Source organism: Danio aesculapii, chromosome 6, assembly GCF_903798145.1.
Source record: "Danio aesculapii chromosome 6, fDanAes4.1, whole genome shotgun sequence".
Taxonomy (NCBI): Eukaryota; Metazoa; Chordata; class Actinopteri; order Cypriniformes; family Danionidae; genus Danio; species Danio aesculapii.
In genome coordinates, this window is record NC_079440.1 from 30,774,412 (window position 1) to 30,792,317 (window position 17,906).

The 17,906-nt window shown below is 35.4% G+C and overlaps 1 protein-coding gene across 1 annotated transcript; it reads right to left on the reverse strand.

Annotated features, from left to right (window-relative positions):
- On the reverse strand, window positions 1-17,841 carry klhl30 (kelch-like family member 30). Its single transcript, XM_056459950.1, has 8 exons — window positions 17,738-17,841; window positions 16,127-16,965; window positions 15,840-16,029; window positions 9,016-9,102; window positions 8,343-8,498; window positions 8,042-8,224; window positions 4,780-4,925; window positions 1-3,689 (listed from the first exon to the last, which is right to left on the reverse strand). Exons 2-8 carry the CDS (start codon window positions 16,898-16,900, stop codon window positions 3,444-3,446), a joined length of 1,782 nt encoding a protein of 593 aa, XP_056315925.1. The 5' UTR covers window positions 16,901-16,965; window positions 17,738-17,841; the 3' UTR covers window positions 1-3,443.
- Window positions 17,842-17,906: the final 65 nt, after the last annotated feature.

Genomic DNA, 17,906 nt, shown 5'->3' on the forward strand with positions numbered 1-17,906 from the left:
ATGATCAAAGGACTTAAAAGTGCCCGTAGTTGAAGAATTACCCAACTGCGTGATGCAATCATGTCAATATGGACCAAAATCTCTGAGGAATATTTCCAGTACCTTGTTGAATTTATGCCACAGAGGATTAAGGCAGTTCTAAAGGAAAAAGTGGGTCCAACCCGGTACTAGTAAGGTGTACCTAATAAAGTGGCCAGTTAATGTATATTTACTATATTTAGGTGTCAAACTAAATGCCATTTAATTAAAAAATAGTTTCACTGGCAACATAAAAGCAAAGACAACTAGTTGAACTAGGCAGAAAAAAACAAATGCACAAAAAAATGTTATATTTAGAGCAAGTCATTTCACATTATAATTGTTAATCTGATTACAGAATTATTATTTTTTTAAATGATAATGACAAGTGCAGGTTGAGAAAAGTGCTCTTTTTTTTCTTATTTTTACCAAAGTCCTAATAACACACATCAAACACAATAGGAAAATAACTTTAAAGTGGCCATATTCTTTTTTTTTGTAAACATACAGCAGTTTTTTGTTTTCCAGTGGAAATACTCTATTATCTATTGTCTCTTAGCATTTTTATTTTGAGAAAAATGGATCTCTTCCTTTATTTTTAGAAGTGTGGGGTGGACTCTGCTCTTCCTTTAAATTGTGTTCACACTTGACAGGTTTGGTTCAATAAAAACAAACTTTGCTCTATTAGTGTGGTTTGAATAAGTTTAAATGCTCATACCAGACCCTTCAAGTGCATCAAGTGATTCAAATTTGAATGCAACACAATCTGAGGATGAACCATAATGTGATGTCAGTATGTGACGATAAAAAAGGCAGAACATTAAAGTATATCTGATTATATACTAATATCTCGTTAAAGTATATCTGAAATGTGTTTTCTTATAATAGATTTTGTATGTCTGAGAAATTCCTGCCACTGTTTTGAATCCTCTACACATTTGATTAGCTCTTAAGAAGATTTTAACTACTATAAAAGACTTGTATACAGTGAGCATGTTTAGTTCAGCACTTAAATACATCTAATATGTCATATGGCAATTTTTTTAGTAGTTGTTGGATTGTTGGGTTAAGTCTTACTAATGAAAGTCTGAATGCTAAGGGAACCAGATGTAAATGCATTATTTTCCTTTTGGTCTGGACTAAAAGAACTAAAAGTGTGAATACTACAGAGGCCCAAGAGAGCTCAAATGTGCAATTTAAGAAAACACTTGCAGAAAAACACTAACAAATTGAGGAAACATCCTAATCAAATTGACAACACAAGCGCACACAAGTTCTCACAACACAAGCACATACAGAAATGTGCTGCAAATAGCGCAGATCACAACAAACATGTGACAAACACAGCCATTCCGTGTTTAGAGTTAGCAGTGTTGGAGTTCTGTGGTTTATTCTTAATGTACTGGTCGTATTGTTGTTTGTATATTTGTAACCCTAATAATCTGACAAATTGTACAATTAACGTTAAATGAACAATTGAATTACCAACTCCTAAAAGGAAGCAGTCGTGTTTGTCAATTTTTGGAGTCCCCTAACACATTTCCATTGTGGTCTGCGCTATTTGCAGCATGTTTCTCTATTAGCATGTATTGAGAGAACTTGAATGTGCATATTTGTAACCCTAAAAATCTGACCAATTGTACAATTAATGTTAAATGAACAGTGATTTATCAACAACTCTAAACAGAAAGCAGTCATGTTTGTCCATTTTTGGAGTCCCCTGACACATTTCCATTTTGGTCTGCGCTATTTGCAGCATTTTTACCTATTAGCATGTGTTGAGAGAACTTGAATGTGCATGTGTTTTTCTTTATGAATGTGCTTCCTTGACTTGCAGCACATTTCTATATTTTGTGTTGTGAGAATTTGTACAAACGTGTTGTCACATTGATGTTTTCTCAATTTGTGATATTTTTTCCCTTTTCAATATCCATTTGAGAACTTTCAGCCACTGTAGAACACACTATTTAGAATGATATCTTCATTGTTATCATAGCTCTCCTTAATGTGAACAGGTTATAAATCAGGGCCTAAGGCTGATTTATACTAAACGCGTTCGCTAGATCGCTTAAGTGCACGCGGTGACTGTGATGTCATCGATGCGTTGGCTTTGCTTTGGGTGCTCACGACATGATTTCGGCTGGGGGAACACACAACATTTTTTGAGGCTTGAGCGAACAGTTCACGCTGCGCCACATTTGATTTGAGAAGAATATTAATCACTTAAAAGAGATTGTGTCTGACACAGGTACACCTGTATAGACATCTATATGATCTGTCCATGCGTGATCACAGGGATAATCAGATGATCAATAATTCTTGGCTTGAAATTTCAACAGCCGTGAGAAAGGACGTTTCTGTTAAAAAGTTCAGAGAAACTTGAGGGATAAGTTGGTTAAAACCAAAAAAAGAGGCCATGGCAAAAGTGAAGACCCATGGTTTTAATAAACAATCAGAGAATATGTTTTTCCACCATTCATAGGTTTTCCACTGATGTATACATTATAATTTTGAATGTAAAACAATTGAATAGTTACAAAATTTAAATGGTCATAAATTATTTCTTTGATAACTGGAAAACCTTGGTTTACAATATACTGGTGCCCTATTATTTATTTATTTTTTGCTTGTTCAAACTACTTATTTAAAATGAGCTGAAACAACACAATTCTTGAGATTTCATTGGGACTTAATTTTACTTCATTTTTTAATGTTCGATCCACATAAACTTGTTAAAAGTGTTAAGTTAACTTAATCGATTTGTATTCATTCGATTTGTACAACATGAATAAATTGTGTGAAATCCTGCATTCATACAATGCTTTATTGGTGATAATGGTCAGGAATGTTGGACCGTTATTGCCTTTTTAGCATATCAGTAGAGGACAGAAACTAGACAGACAGTAATGTAGGAATTGTGGAGTGGGCTAAATCTAAAAAAAGTCAGTATTTTTTAGTAAGTGGACTTTTTTGCTTTTATTTTTATATATAAAATATATATGTGTAGAGCAACCCATGTTCTGTTGTCATTAGTATTTCAATAAACTATAATAGGTGGAACTGTCTGAGATATGAACAAAAGCAATTGGTGCATCAAAGTTTGATTTAAAAAAAATCTTGAATGGTTATAAAAATCTTTATAAATATTAAAGTAATTAATAAAAATAATAAAAATAATTTGTTTTAAAATCATAACCGATATTAATGATATGCTGTCGTTCCAGAAACGTCCTATTTTTATGTTTATCCATCTGATTTTACAGTGGTTTTCTTTTGACCAGCCCCTGGCATTTTAAATAATATTACAACAGCGAACGCGTCAAGTATAAAAGCCTCATCAATTTCATGAGGTGCGCGCAGAGTCAGCGGAGGTCCACGGCGTGAGCCCCTGCCAAAAGTATAAATCAGCCTTTAGGGGAAGGACACTAGGTCTCATCAGGGAATATTTCATTCCACTGAGAAGTGTCGAGGAAAACAGAACAGCAGCCACTGTAGGTCCAGAGCCTGGGAAGGAAGCACTCCACCTTCCACGTGTTGGAGGCTCGGTTGTACACTTCCACCTCAACACCGTAATCGCCCTCCATACCCTTCCAGTGCCCCCCAGTCACAAACAAGTACCTTCCAAGAACAACCAAATCTCCATTCTCATGAAGCATGTTTAGAAACTGAATCTGGGGAATGAAAATAAAAAAGAAATAAATAAAAATTGACAAACATACAGGGGTTCGTTCTTCGTAAGTGGATTACTCAGTTAGCTGGATTTGGTTATTGACGATTTGACACAATCTATGATTGTTTCATTCTTCAAAACTCATCCGAGAGTTGTTGACATAGTAACGGTCTGGTAGCTCAAACCTGCTTGGGAGCAGGTTTATTTCATATAAACAGGATTAGATCAGGTCTTTATAAGCAAAGGTAACATTGAAAGTTTGTACCAAATGCTGATATTTTCTTACAGTAGTAGTTATATACACTTGCGAAAATAGTAAAAAAATATATACTTTTGGACTTTTTAGATACCAATGCGTACTATTTTAAGGTACTAACCCAGCTTTAGTACAATTTGTGTAAAATAATAGACACTCACAATTTTCAACTGTTAATTTTTTAGGAATAATAATTTATGCAGTCATGTACATGTTTTGATGGCTAATATGCTGGTGATTGGATGCTTCGCAAAAGTTGCAGACACCTTTACAGATAATTTTTTGTTGAGAAATTAATTCGTACAGCCAGTTATTCCTTATGCTAATTAAGAAAATAGATCTAGCCTACTAAAATAAAGAAAGTCTGCTCTAAATCTAAAACTAAATAAATTGCTAAATACTCTTGGCACATGTTAAGTGTAAAGCCTGCAGCCCACAATAAAGGTGGAAAGTTATTGCGTATCATATTTAACAAACCATTTACAACAAATTTTATGTAATTTTGCTCACACGGATAAGTGAATATTGATCAGATGATGTCATTAAGCTGTAGTGCTGTCAGCCAATCAGTGGATTGCTGATCGTGATTTTAAGGAATCTTAACAGATCTGTCCTTCACAACGCACGCAGCAAGCTGAGATCAGTTCATCCAGACATTTTAATCTGATTCGTGAACATGTTTGAAGAATCAAATTAGCCAGAGATCAGTTATCAGAATTAAAAGATCCAAGATCTGTAAAACTATCTTCGAGGTACGAAGAACAGACCCCAGGAGTCAGAAAAAATGCAACTTTATCAATGATTTTCTGCCTTATATGCATGATCTAAAACTCACCTTTTCCCACACATTGCTGTCTGGATCATATGAATAGACCTTTTTAGTGTTATCTCCAATGAGGTAAATGACTCCATCCATAGAGACAGAACAGGGAGAAGAGAGGTATTTAGGAATGAATGGAGAGCCGATGATACACCAGCTATCTGTTGAAGAAGAGAATACATTTAGAAAAGTGTTCTCAAATCACACAGAATCACCCACTAGATGTTGGCAAGGCTCTATAAGGGAATAACGTTATAATTTACTCCGTGTCTTGTAAAACGTGTCTCATAAAAAAGTTCTGAATTACTTGTATCATCACAAAATTCTTTGTACCGTATACTGTGATTATTAAATCATTAAGTATTAAAAATACGTGGTTTATTTTTTGATGATACTTGTCTATTAGTAAACTTTAAATGCATCCAAACCACATGTATTGAGGGGGGATGCGGGGGATGGCACCCCCCTTATGGAAAAAAAAAATACAAAAAGTATTCCATTTGTTAAACCATCATCCCCTCTAGATTAGCAACAATGTATGTTATGTAAAACTTATCATGCAAATTACAAATTAAAATATTTATGGTTATATATGACTTATGAACAATGACTATTGACCAATCAGAACTTAATAAGGTAATAAGGTGCCACGCACAAGTGCAATACAGTGCATTGCACCATTTTGTGTGATTTTAAAAATGTCTAAGAGAGCAGTTCAGATGCCCCTTTTTGCATTCTTTAAAATACGAGAACAGAAGGTATGATATTTAGCTGTTTAATATTATATACACATGTTTCCCAGTGATGGGTTGCAGCTGGAAGGGCATCCGCTGCATCAAACATATGCTGGATGAGTTGGCGATTCGTTCCGCTGTGTCGACCCCAGATTAATAAAGGGTCTAAAGCGAAAAGAAAACGAATGAATAATATATCTGTATGCTGTACCCAGCCTGATCTCATGAGGAAACGTAAGTATTGTACGTTTTGTCAGTTTTAAAAAGGAGGCGTGGCGCCTAACCCCACCCCTAACCCCAACCGTCATTGGGTGATGAGTAAATCGTACTATATTGTACGAATTAGATCGTACAAATTCATACCAACTAGCCACTAAATCAAAAAGTTACGAATTGCCGTGAAATTGCGTTGGCTGTACCTGCCGTGCATAACTGCATTTCAGAACAGTTTAGGAGGCTTGATGTGAGTGTAACTTAAGCTGTTCTATTTTCACTGTAAGACAGAGGTAACAAGGCTTGCTAATGTTTACTTTAGCGACCCAAGTTTCACCGTTAATATCCAAGTTACAGCAGATTCTAGGTTTCCTGTTTCTAAAATGAACCATTATTATTATCCCTAAAATCAGATTGTAAATGATGTGTTGCATTATTAGGATCACTGTTGTCCAAATGTTGCTTCATTTCTCGATGCTTCCAAACAGCTCAGCGCTGTACATCTCCATTCCATGTTTTGTTTATGAATGAATCATGAGCTTTGATATGAGATAATGATTCAGTCGTCCATTAAGAAAGACATTTGTGAATGAATCAGCTGTTTGAACAACTCAATTAAATGAATCATTCAGAGACAAAGACAGAGACTTAACTCCACCTACTGGCGATTTTAGTTTTAAATCTTATGACATTTTTATTATTAACCTTCCCGTCGTGTTCGAGTCAATTCTGACCCATTTACAACTTAAAACACTCATAAATATTGTGTTTTACATCTGATTGCCTCAAGGCCTCATGATATCCTCCATGCTATGCACTTGAACATATAAAAGTGATAATCACCTCTTTCATTGAATTTTGAGTGTTTTAATAAACCTTGTTACACCTGTGGTGTTCCCGGTCAAAAGTGACCACCATAGGAAATGAATGGGTATCCAGACTATATTTATCCATTAGACAGAAAACATCCTCATACACAAGCCCAACTCACTCATTCACTCACTAACTCACTCATTTCAGACTGAACAAAGTCTTTTGCAGGTACACATCTCTTTTCCACGCTTATGTGCCAATACTCCAGCCTGATCTCGGCTAATATGTACAAGTTCAGTTGTGCGAAAATGTACGAATTTTAAAAGAAGGCGTTTCTTTCTGCCATACTTCGTTCAGCCTATCTCTAGGTGTAGCAGGAACATTTTTAGCATAGCATTGAATGTTTTATTGCATTAGACCATTAGCATCTCGCTTAAAAATGACCAAAGGAAAACTAGTGCTAGTTCTGTGTCCATACTCACCATCTATACCCTCAGTCACTATTCCCTATATTAGTACACCAATATAGTCCAATTGAAGGACTCAATGAAAATTCGAGCACAGTACACAGGAATGCATACCGTTTTGTTTGTGCTTTGCTGGTTGATAAATCATTCAGATGAATTAAAATTTCAATTTCTTTGGTCAGACCCTGTGATAGTTATTTTAGTGAGCTGTCTATTAGTAATGAAACAAAGTATTTTGGTTTCGGTCATCTATTGTTCATTTTGTAATACATTTTCAGTGCCTATTTGTATTTTCACTGCAGTTATTTTATGTCTAATTCTATAAATTCATGTTAAACACTACTTTGAGACATTGTTCACAGCTAAAGGATGTTGAATAAAAATTTTAAGGTGAAAATTTTTTTTGTGCTAATAAAAGAGCAGTTAAAACAGACCAGTCAATTTTGACCGGGAACACTAAAGTAAGGGGTGGGATGTGAACACGACTCAAGGGTTAATTTCATTGCATTCATGCCTCCTCCTATGCCTTGTTAACCAATGATTCATTTTCTTTTCGGCTTAGTCCCTTTGCCTTGTAAACAGTCAATCTATAAATGAACAGTAAATTTATCTAAATGCTAACTTAGTTTTTCTTTGCCATCTTTGTTGTGTCAAGAATTTTGTTGATTTAATCTGATTGTAAGATATTCTTCCTGATATTATTTCAGCTTATATAAAAAGCTCATGTTTGGGCCACATAAGCTAAACAAAGTGTTGTATATAAAAGGTAAATTGACATTTAGTCAATCAAACAGTTGCTGGTAGTCAAAGATTGTCAATAAATTAATTGTCCCTTTTAATTTCATGATTTTTGTAAAAATGACGCTTAAGATTGTTAATGGTTGGTGGTTATTTGAATAAATAAGTGTTTTATCAAATTAAAAATGTATTTAGACCCATTTTTTTTTTAGCATTGTGTGTGTGTGTGTGTAGCTAAAGGACAACCCCAAAAGGCCCACCACCCATAACATCCACCCTGAATTTTTTTAACAATTCCACCACTTCTCTTACCTATGACAGGGTTGTAGCACTGCATGGTTAGGGCATTATATTTAACTGCACAAGAACCAATGAGGTACAGTTTTCCTTCACATGGCGTGACTGTAAAGTTAGTCACATACTTCAGTGCTGGACTGGTCAGAGTCCAGCAATTACTGAATGGGTCGTAACGTTCAACAAAATCTGTTGTAGTTCCTGTCAATGAAAAACAATGCAGAGTGCATGGGAACATCATCAGTACTGAATGTTAATCTACCCAATAGCAAAAGCATTTGTCCGAAATCTCCAGTTGGAAGCTAATATGTTTTCTCACCCCCGATTACATAAATCTCTCCACTGAGAGTTGCAGAAGAGTGGTTAGTTCTCGGCCGCAACATTGGTGCGACTGTGACCCACTTCCCTTCACGAGTAATGTACTTCCAGGTTTCTGTGGTGGACCAGGTGTTGGACTGAGAGCCTCTTGATCCTCCTGAGAGTTAGACAAAGTATGTCAAATGGGATTCACATCAGATGAAGCATTAGCTGATTTATTTGAGTAAATTCCCAGCTACGCTAGAATGTTTAACTGTCCCTGTTGGTGACCAGGCAACATTTGGCAATAATGGGCCAACTTTTCCAGGTCATCACAAAGTTAATGCTCTGCTTTTTGTGTGCTGGACTGCTCAAATTTCTAAAGTGGTTTCAGGTCTTACGCGAGTCTTAGCAGGATTGCCTATAAGACAGGGGACTGTTTTATCTCAGCATCTCCAAATCCTCAATGGAGATGAAGTTCCATTCATGTGTCCAATAAAACTATAAATCTCCCTGATCCTCTCTCAAAGGGCCGGTCTCTATAAATATCCTAAAAATCTGTGAATTTGGTTTTTTCCATGGTAAAAATAGATCTTATGTTATGGTTTGAGATATACAAACTACACCAAACAAACAGCACATTATTAATATCTCAGTAGATATGCAAAGGACACAATTTTTTCAGGTTAGCTCACCTGTGACATACACATTGTTATTTAAGGAGATAACCGAAAACCCCCATTTATTGTAGTTGGGAAAGTCAGGAAGCTGAAACCACTGTCCTATGAAAAAGAAAAGAATAAAAGAGAGTTGGTCATTTCACATGTACACAGTATGCCTGATTTTTTAAACATACATTTTGCACATCCATGTTAATTTGTCATCTTTTTTAGCTTAAAAACGGATCACATTTTACAAGAAGGTTTCATTAGTAAATTTTAATGTTTTCTTCCAAAACTTTCACTCAGTTTGTTTATTCTGGTGCATTAGCTGTGTTTCCATCCAAAAATGCGAAGTAAGTTTATGCTGAAAAACTGTATTATCGCATAAAAGATGTGTGAATAAAGCAGCGTTTCCATCCAACGAGTCAAAGTGAACAAAATCATCACTTCCTGATTATCTGGCACCAAATATCAACAGCAAAAATGGAATTTGCTGCGATAAGAGAAGCTGCGTGAATCTTTTCTTCGTTTAATAAATGACTAATAAATGAGACGCGGAGCACAGACACTCTTGATTCTGGAGATCATTAATAATATAATAACACTAATACTGAGATGGTTATAGCATTTTAGAATGACCAAAACATAATTTCAGATGTTTTACAATGTGCTCAGCCTGCCGATTTGTCCATTCACACACATTTTTATCATCACATGATCTCTTATAACAAAATCACATGACCTTTTTAACGCGCATACTAAAATTAAAATTGTTAAAATTGTACTATAATTAAAATTGTTGCCTCATTTTGTGAAGTTTGCAAGATACATGTGTAATTGTGTGTTGTATGTTGTAATCACTCCGCACAGCTTGTAATCACGTATCTATTATAGATCAGTCCTTGTACTGTATCTCTCAGGTTAAATCTGTATGGGGCTATTAGCATATCACGTCCAAAACCCCATTGAAAATACGCCGTGTGCTTCTTCCTTTACCCATTTAAATGTGTGTCTGAACTCGCAATTTGTCATTGCTGTGGCAACCATCAACTGTTCCTCACACGCGCGTTGCAGTCAGTTTTCAAAATAGTTCAACTTTTGCCAATGTGTGGATTAAGACTGCATGTGTGTCGTTGTTTTTACTTGAGGTTAGGGTTAAGAGTACTATGAGTAATAAGTTAAGAGTAATATGCTGGTGTTTAACTGCATTGTTTTATTGCATTCCCGCATTGGGCTCTCACACACTCTCTGCTACTTCATAGCCGCGGTGGGCATTTCTCTCTGTCTCGTGCTGAAATTAATCGCTGAACGAATCATTTGGGAGTTGTTGGGATAATTAGGTTAAAATAAATGCATATTATAAGACAATGAAAGTGTTTTTTGACCTTGCATGCATATCAGCCTGTTATTGAAGACCCCAAAACCAAAATTTGACCTTTTATAATGCAAAATAGAGGCTCTTTAACAAGAAAAGTCAGACAAGCAATGGTCACAAGCAGGAGCATATAGTAACATAAAGGGCAATCACAAAGGGTAGTCGGGTCACGGGCGAAGAGATCGGTACAGGCAACTAATGGCATAAACAATACACAAGGCGAGGGTCAGGAAACACAGCAAGGAAAAACAAGACAAGGAAACGCTTCGTAAAGTAACAACAACAAGACTCAGCAAAGTGTGTGTGTGTGGTGAATGTAAAGTCCAGGTAATCAGTCTATGATAAGTTACCATATATGTTTGTGTGCAATCAGAGGAAATCAGGAACTGGTGTGTGTTTAAGGTGCATGATGGTATTTGTAGTCCTATTCAGTGACAGATGTGTAGCTCTCCAGCGATCTGCAAGGATTAGATCGCTGGTGATCCAGACACCTACACAGATGATACCCAGATTTACATTAGTACTTAATTTGATATTACATCAGAACTTTCAACCTTATCTGCTTGTTTACTGGAGGTTCAGGCCTGTGTGAAACAGAACTTCCTGCAGTTAAACTGTTTCAAATCTGAAGTTTTATTGATTGGCACTTCAGCTGGTCTAAAAAGATAAAATATTTGAAAACTGACAGCGGATGAAAGTCAGATCCTCCCTCATGTGCAGGCGTGGAATTTGGGTGTGATTTTTGATGCACGGCTGACTTTTAACACTCTTTTTAAGAATGTTACGAAAGTAGCTTTTTATCACCTTCGGAACATTGCATGTATAAGATTATGCAGAAAGGCTTATTCATGCTTTTCTAATATCTAGGCTTGATTATTGCAATTCATCTTTTGTAGAACTACTTGCAAATTTGGTTAAGAGGCTGCAATATGTGCAAAATTCCAATAAACTCAAAACTATGGTTGGGAGGTCATTTTCTTGTATTGCTCTCAGGTTTTTGGTTTAGTTTATTTTTTTACAGGGTCAATGCACATTAATTAACATTACTGTAAAATGTGCCATAATTAGCCAAGAATGGCCATTTTTTTTATCTGCAGACCCCTTACAGAATGTTGTAAAGTCACACCTAAAATAGAAGCACAGCATAATAACATAGAATACACTATTATATATAAAACACAATAAAAAAGTTTTTAAAAAACACAAAAAACAGATTGATGGCAGCAGAAGAGGACAAAAAAGCCAAAGACAAACAGTACAAATAAGTGTCAAGAATACATGCTGACAATGCTGATTTGTCAATAACCAATTTTTAACATGACACTGAAAAGAATGAAAAGAAAGTGATCTTCTAATTGTTGGTGGGATGGAGTTCTGTTCCATAACAGCTTTAAATGAAAATACAGAGTTTGTCAAGGTTGTGGAATTGAACCCCCTCCTATTAGGATTGATCTTTTGAACGTTTTAACAAATCTCTCAAAACATCTCTTTAGTGAAGCTTTTAATTTATAGTATTACAGTTGTCGCTGTTGCTGTGTATTGTGTTGTCATCATGATTGTTATTGTGGAGTTGTGATATTTTATTATTGTTTTATACTGTTGTAGCGCCTGGTGCGCAAGAAAGGTGCAATACAAAAAATTTATTACTATTATTATTATTATTATTATTATTATTATTATTACTGTACTTAGTAACAGCAAGCATTTATTAGTCATAGTTCAGCAATTACTAATGCATACATAAAAAACAAAGCTGTAATTGTTAACACTAGTTAATGTACTATGGGTTGACAAAATAGTAATATATAAATAAACGCATTAACACTGTAATAAATGTTTTATAAATTGTAAAATGCTTGTTAATTACTAATGCTTGTTAATTACTAATGCTTGTTAATAACTAATGTCGCTACCAAATACACTGTAAAAAAAATTCTGTAAAATTTACGGAAAAATACTGGCAGCTATGGTTGCCAGAACTTTTTTGTAAAAAATACAGAATTTTTCTGTAAAATTGTTTTTACAGAAAAATTTTGTATTTTTAACATGAGAACATTTTATTCATTAACTGATGCAATGACCATTTACAAGCCTTTGAGTTAATTATTTATATTTGCAGAAAGCAACTACGTTTTAATTGGCATTTACTGGCATTAAAATCAATATTTTAAATGTCTAAGTACTATATCTGAGCATATTGATATTGAGAACCATTGTACATCACTTCTGTATAAAAACTTTTTTAAATGATGTAAAGTCATTAAATACATTATTGCGTTCATGTGTGACTGTAATTAACAGACTTTCACTGCATTAGTAACTACACAGTCACATTTAAACAAAAGAAGATACAGCATTACATCAGAATCTGATAGTTCATCTTGACCTTGTACACAGATGCTACTGTCCTCCACAATGGTGATACAAAAATGTTTTACAGTATTTTGCTGTTGTTTTTCCTGATTTTACAAAATAATACTGGCAGCTGTGGTTGCCAGTAACCTACTGTTTTTAACATTTTACAGTCGTAAATTCAATCTACGGAATATTTCTGTTAAAAATACATTCCACAGTCTGTATTTTTCATCTAACACATTTAACCCCTTAAATCGCAGAGCAAAATCCTCACTAGTGTCCTCACTACAGAGGGTTGAACACTCAGACAGTGATGAAGTTAATGAGATAATTAAGTGTCTAATTAAAGGAGGATTAATACTTATTGATGAAGTGTTAACAAGCAGAATCACTGAAGGAAAGAAAAACAAGACCAAATAACACAAATTACAGCCAAAATCAAAGATGAAATCAACTGAGAATAAAACTCTAAATAAAAATCATAATTAATGAAAACACTAATAAATACTCAATAAAATGTTATTTCTCAAGATCTCAGCAGAGATCATTAAACAACTCTACAAACATCAGGAGCTTCACTTATTTCTGTCAAATGAACAAAAGCTATTAATGAAATTGTTGTTGTTCATTTGAAGTCACCATGATGGAGGACAGAGCCTGCTTTAGTCGGGATCTTCAACTTCTTGATTTAAAATAGTTTTTACTTTGGTTGCTATAATTATTTGTGTTTCCCACACTATTTGCATAGCAAGAAAAGCCAAAATAAACATACAGTTAAGTGTGAGAAGATTAATTATCATATCTAAGCAACCCTTGCCTTGTTGAATATCATCTTAAGTGTCAGAATTGAATAAAATACTTAAATGAAACCACTGGATCTTCAGCTATCAATGACAGTTTAACAGGTCTAAATGTGCCAGTCATTCTGAGAATGTTTGAACTATGGCAGAACTTGAAAACACACAGATGTCAACAATTAGTCTTTGAATCTCAATAATGGTGACAAACAAAAAATAAAAATCAAATAAAAAACAACTCACTGAAATATTACACCCTAAAAACAAAATAAATTAAAGGCAAAGAAAGAAATGTTAAGAGCATAAAGCTGCATAATATATTCATGCTGCAATGCATGCTGGGAGTTTTTTTTGTACTATGCTGGCACCCAGCATGCATTGCAGCATGAATGAATTAAGCAGCTTTTTTTTTTTTTAGCAACCATGGTTGAGGTTCATATACTGATTCTTGATGTCTGTGTGTCTTAAATGAGTTGCTGAAGCTCTCTAGGTTTTCTGCATGAAACTCTTTAGGACATGAAATTAAAATAATTAATTCCTTAATTGTTAGTTGACCCTTCTGGAAGCTGTACTACTGTTCCAACATCACATAAGTTAAATATAATAAATTGCAATTTTTTTTTGTTATTTCTGAATTCAATTCTGAAATTGAACATAAAAGTTTTTTTTTTGCTTTTGTTGCTATAACTGATTAGTTTCATAAACACAGTTATAACAGCCAGAGAAACAATAAGATTAAAGACTGCCGGTTCAAGAGCCCAACTAATGCAGCCTCTGATCTCCATGATGGTGAGGTCAAATCAAACATTTTCAATAAAAATATAAACCTCTGTTAATTATCAAATATTCTTGCAGATATGAAAGAATTGAATCAAACTGTAATCAGTGAAGCTGCTAATGCTGTTATTTAATGGAGTTGTTTAATCCTCTGTCTTAATTTAGTTGGTTTGGTGTGAGGCTGTGTCTGTAGTTTTATTTCTTGTTCTTTCCTTCAGTGATTGGGCTTGTTAACAGCAGGTGTTCAACAATTCACTTATTTGTGGTCATTCACTCTGTCTAGTGGACTAAACTAATTGACTAATTTAGGAACTAGTGAATGAGGGTGTGTGGTGAGATTTCAGACACCCTGATTAGTTTCTCGAAAACAAAGCTTAGAGCTGTTACAGTTATTTTCCGTATTTTGTACTGAAATGAGCTGTTAATCATTTAACAGGTTTTCACTGTAGATTGTACAGACTTTTACTGTTAAAATCACGGACATTTTTTACAGTGTACATTAACCAATGAATCCTTATTGTAAAGTTTTACCAAAAAAAGTTTTCAAAGGATACAATAAAATTCTTTAAACCAGGAATTTAAAAGGATACTCTACCCAAAACAAACACCCTGATAAAGTGATTTTGGGAAACCGGTGCTCATGAATACAAATTAAAGCAGTAATTGGGCCTAAAAGCAAAGCAACAAGCTCCAGCAAGTATGTCAGGGAACATTAAAACAGTAAAATGAACATCTCCCTCTGCTGTCAGGATTATTTCAAAAATTGTATTATTAAAAGTAATGACAGCCTAATACTGATTGAAACAACATATTTTGGCAAAATAACCCTAACCTGCCAGACAGTGAGATTGAGCCTAATGTATGTTTATGGATACTGAAGGTTTCCTATCATGCCACTGGCATTTTACCCATGTTCACTAGTTATGTAGGACCAACTAAATGGGAATAATAAAAAAAACACTTTCCACTGCACAGAGACACTTTACAAGAAGCCTATCTTGTAATCAGGTAATGTGGTATACAGTATGCACAGTTATTGCTTTTCAGCCAAAACCTCCGGTGAAAGGTTAATGTGACTATTTTCAATTACATACTGTAAGGTTCCATTTACAGCATTGATGTTATGTAATTAAAATACAATCAGTTAAATAGACTTAAGCATTTATTTATTTGTTCAAGTGTAAAACTAAATGAAAGACCATGTAGACGCAAGCCCCATCAGGAGCAGCAGGCTAGCGCAGAAACTCTATTTCCATGGAAATACATTTCCAAGACATGACATGAGAAAATGAAATTTAATGCAGTGCTTCTTGTTTGGTCTGATACCCACTTTATATCGTATATTTATCAGGCAGTGAAGATGAGATCTTAAAGGTGGCGATTTTGTAAGGGTGTGACAGTTCACTGGAAACGCTTGGGCTGGCTCACTGAAAATTAAGTCTGTGTGCATACATCCCATTGACCCTTGACAAATTTACTGATAGCATGCACATCAAATATTAAGTGTTAAACATGACCTTACAATTACAATTGTCAGTTGAATATGTCCTTACCAAGCTTTGGGTTGTAGAAACCACAATTTCTAGGATGCAACCTTCCATCTCTATTCTCATCTTCATCCTCGTCTTCATCATCTAAATCATCCAGCGAGCGACCACCCATCACAAATAAAACTTCTTGCTGGTTGAAAGCAGCCTGAGTGGCTCTCTGCTCAGTCTTCTCATCTCCCTTCAATTGTCGCTTCTGAAGAAGAAGAAAAGAACAATATTACATTATAAAACAAATACATTTTTGTAGTTTAAAACACTGTCTACAGTATATAAAACAGATAAGTTCTAACCTCTCTACATATCCTCTCCACCAGCTCTCTGGATTCTAGTGAGTTCTGCACCAATGGCTCTTTAAGCAAGTTCTCTGTGAGGTAGGATTCTGAAAGGAGGGAAAGCTTAGCCAAACTCAACAATTCTCGCAAATCACAGATTCGACTGTCTCTACTATGCCCGACCCATGACACAACTGCCTCGGCACATGAGCGGTCGTCTCTTACGTGCAGATCCTCATCCTTAAGGCAGGCCACCAGTCTGTCTTTCTCCAGCTGCAAAAACTCATCATGCTGTTTCACTGCTTCAAAGTTTTCCAGAAGGAAGCTCCACGCTTTGGCGACCACTTCAGGGCAGCCATGGATCTCTCCAAACTCAAGAATTCCCAAGCAGTTTGTTGCATCAATCTGGTGCTGCAAATATCGACAGCACACGCTGCGGACGGTGTGGAACTGGAGTTGGCTGGACGTGCAAATGAGTCCCTCCACATTGTTTTTGTTGATGGTTAGTTTCCCTGTATAAGCAAAATCCAGCAGGGTTGACAACACATCCGGATCTACATCGTGAAGCTCTACACGAGCAGCAATGCTCTCCACAAAATCACCTGAGAACATGGAATGGAAATAATGGCTGCAGAGTGCGAGAATTCCTCTGTGACATGGGAAATCCCGTCCACCAGCACTCAAGGTGACATCCACAAACTTGGGTTGAGAACAGAGAGAGCGCAGGCCCTCTAAGATGCTCCCTGGATGTGAAGAGAGGCAGAAGTCTAGGTCGTCTACGTTACACACCATGACGACACTTTAACCTTTGGCCTTAATGCATTCAGGTTCAAGCAACAGATGTTTTCAATGTTTATCTACATAGGACAAGACAAATGGGTATAATCAGTCACATGCAATCTGATTGCGACATTCATGATCACAGCAGTTTGGAGCCTCCTATGACCCAAGGACAAATTTTCAAGCCATTCTGCTTAGTAACAGAAGATTTCAGAAATTTGGAAGAGAAAGAAGTCATGTTAGCACATCAATACAAGTCAAATTATCAGACGATTATTGCCAGAGTTAAAACAGGTCCTTGCCAAAGACAATATATCTGATAGGCACACTGGGAGAGTGTGATTCTGAGAATTAATCACTACTACTCATTTCCTTGCCTGTGTGAGAGTTTACACAGAAATACAATTGGCAAAGCAACAGACGATGTTAAACAAGTACAAAATAGAACAAATAAATAGTCATGACTATAATTCTAACAGTATAGGAATATAATGTAGTTGAGCACTTTAGTACAAAATTCTGTGATCTTGCTTTAAGCGAAAACATAAACATGACTCAAATAAATGTCCTGTATATTGATAAAAAGTTCCTTTCAGTGCTCAATAAACAAGTCAACATTTGAAGTGACTCAACAACGTTTTTCAAAATTGTCCTAGGACAAAAATGGGTGTTGTTCAATAGCTTTAGGACAACTGATGAAAGATAATGATTCACTTCAAATGTGGACCACTGTATTTAGGTAACACTTTTGAAAACATTTATCTTTTATAAGTGTACAAATGTGTCGCCTAAAGTTTCTGTTCATTAAATAGTGTTTAAAAAACAAGAACATATCTGAATTAAACTTACCGGCACTTGAATTAAAGTAGAACTCGTACATTATTCACAGTGCTTGTTTAGAAGGCAGTCTATTTTGTTGCTTCCTTTCATATGGGGGACACGTCGTCATCTGCACAGTCACTGAGACAGCATGCTTGTCTTTCACACTGCTATTTTTAGGCCAGTCGTTCAAGGAGGG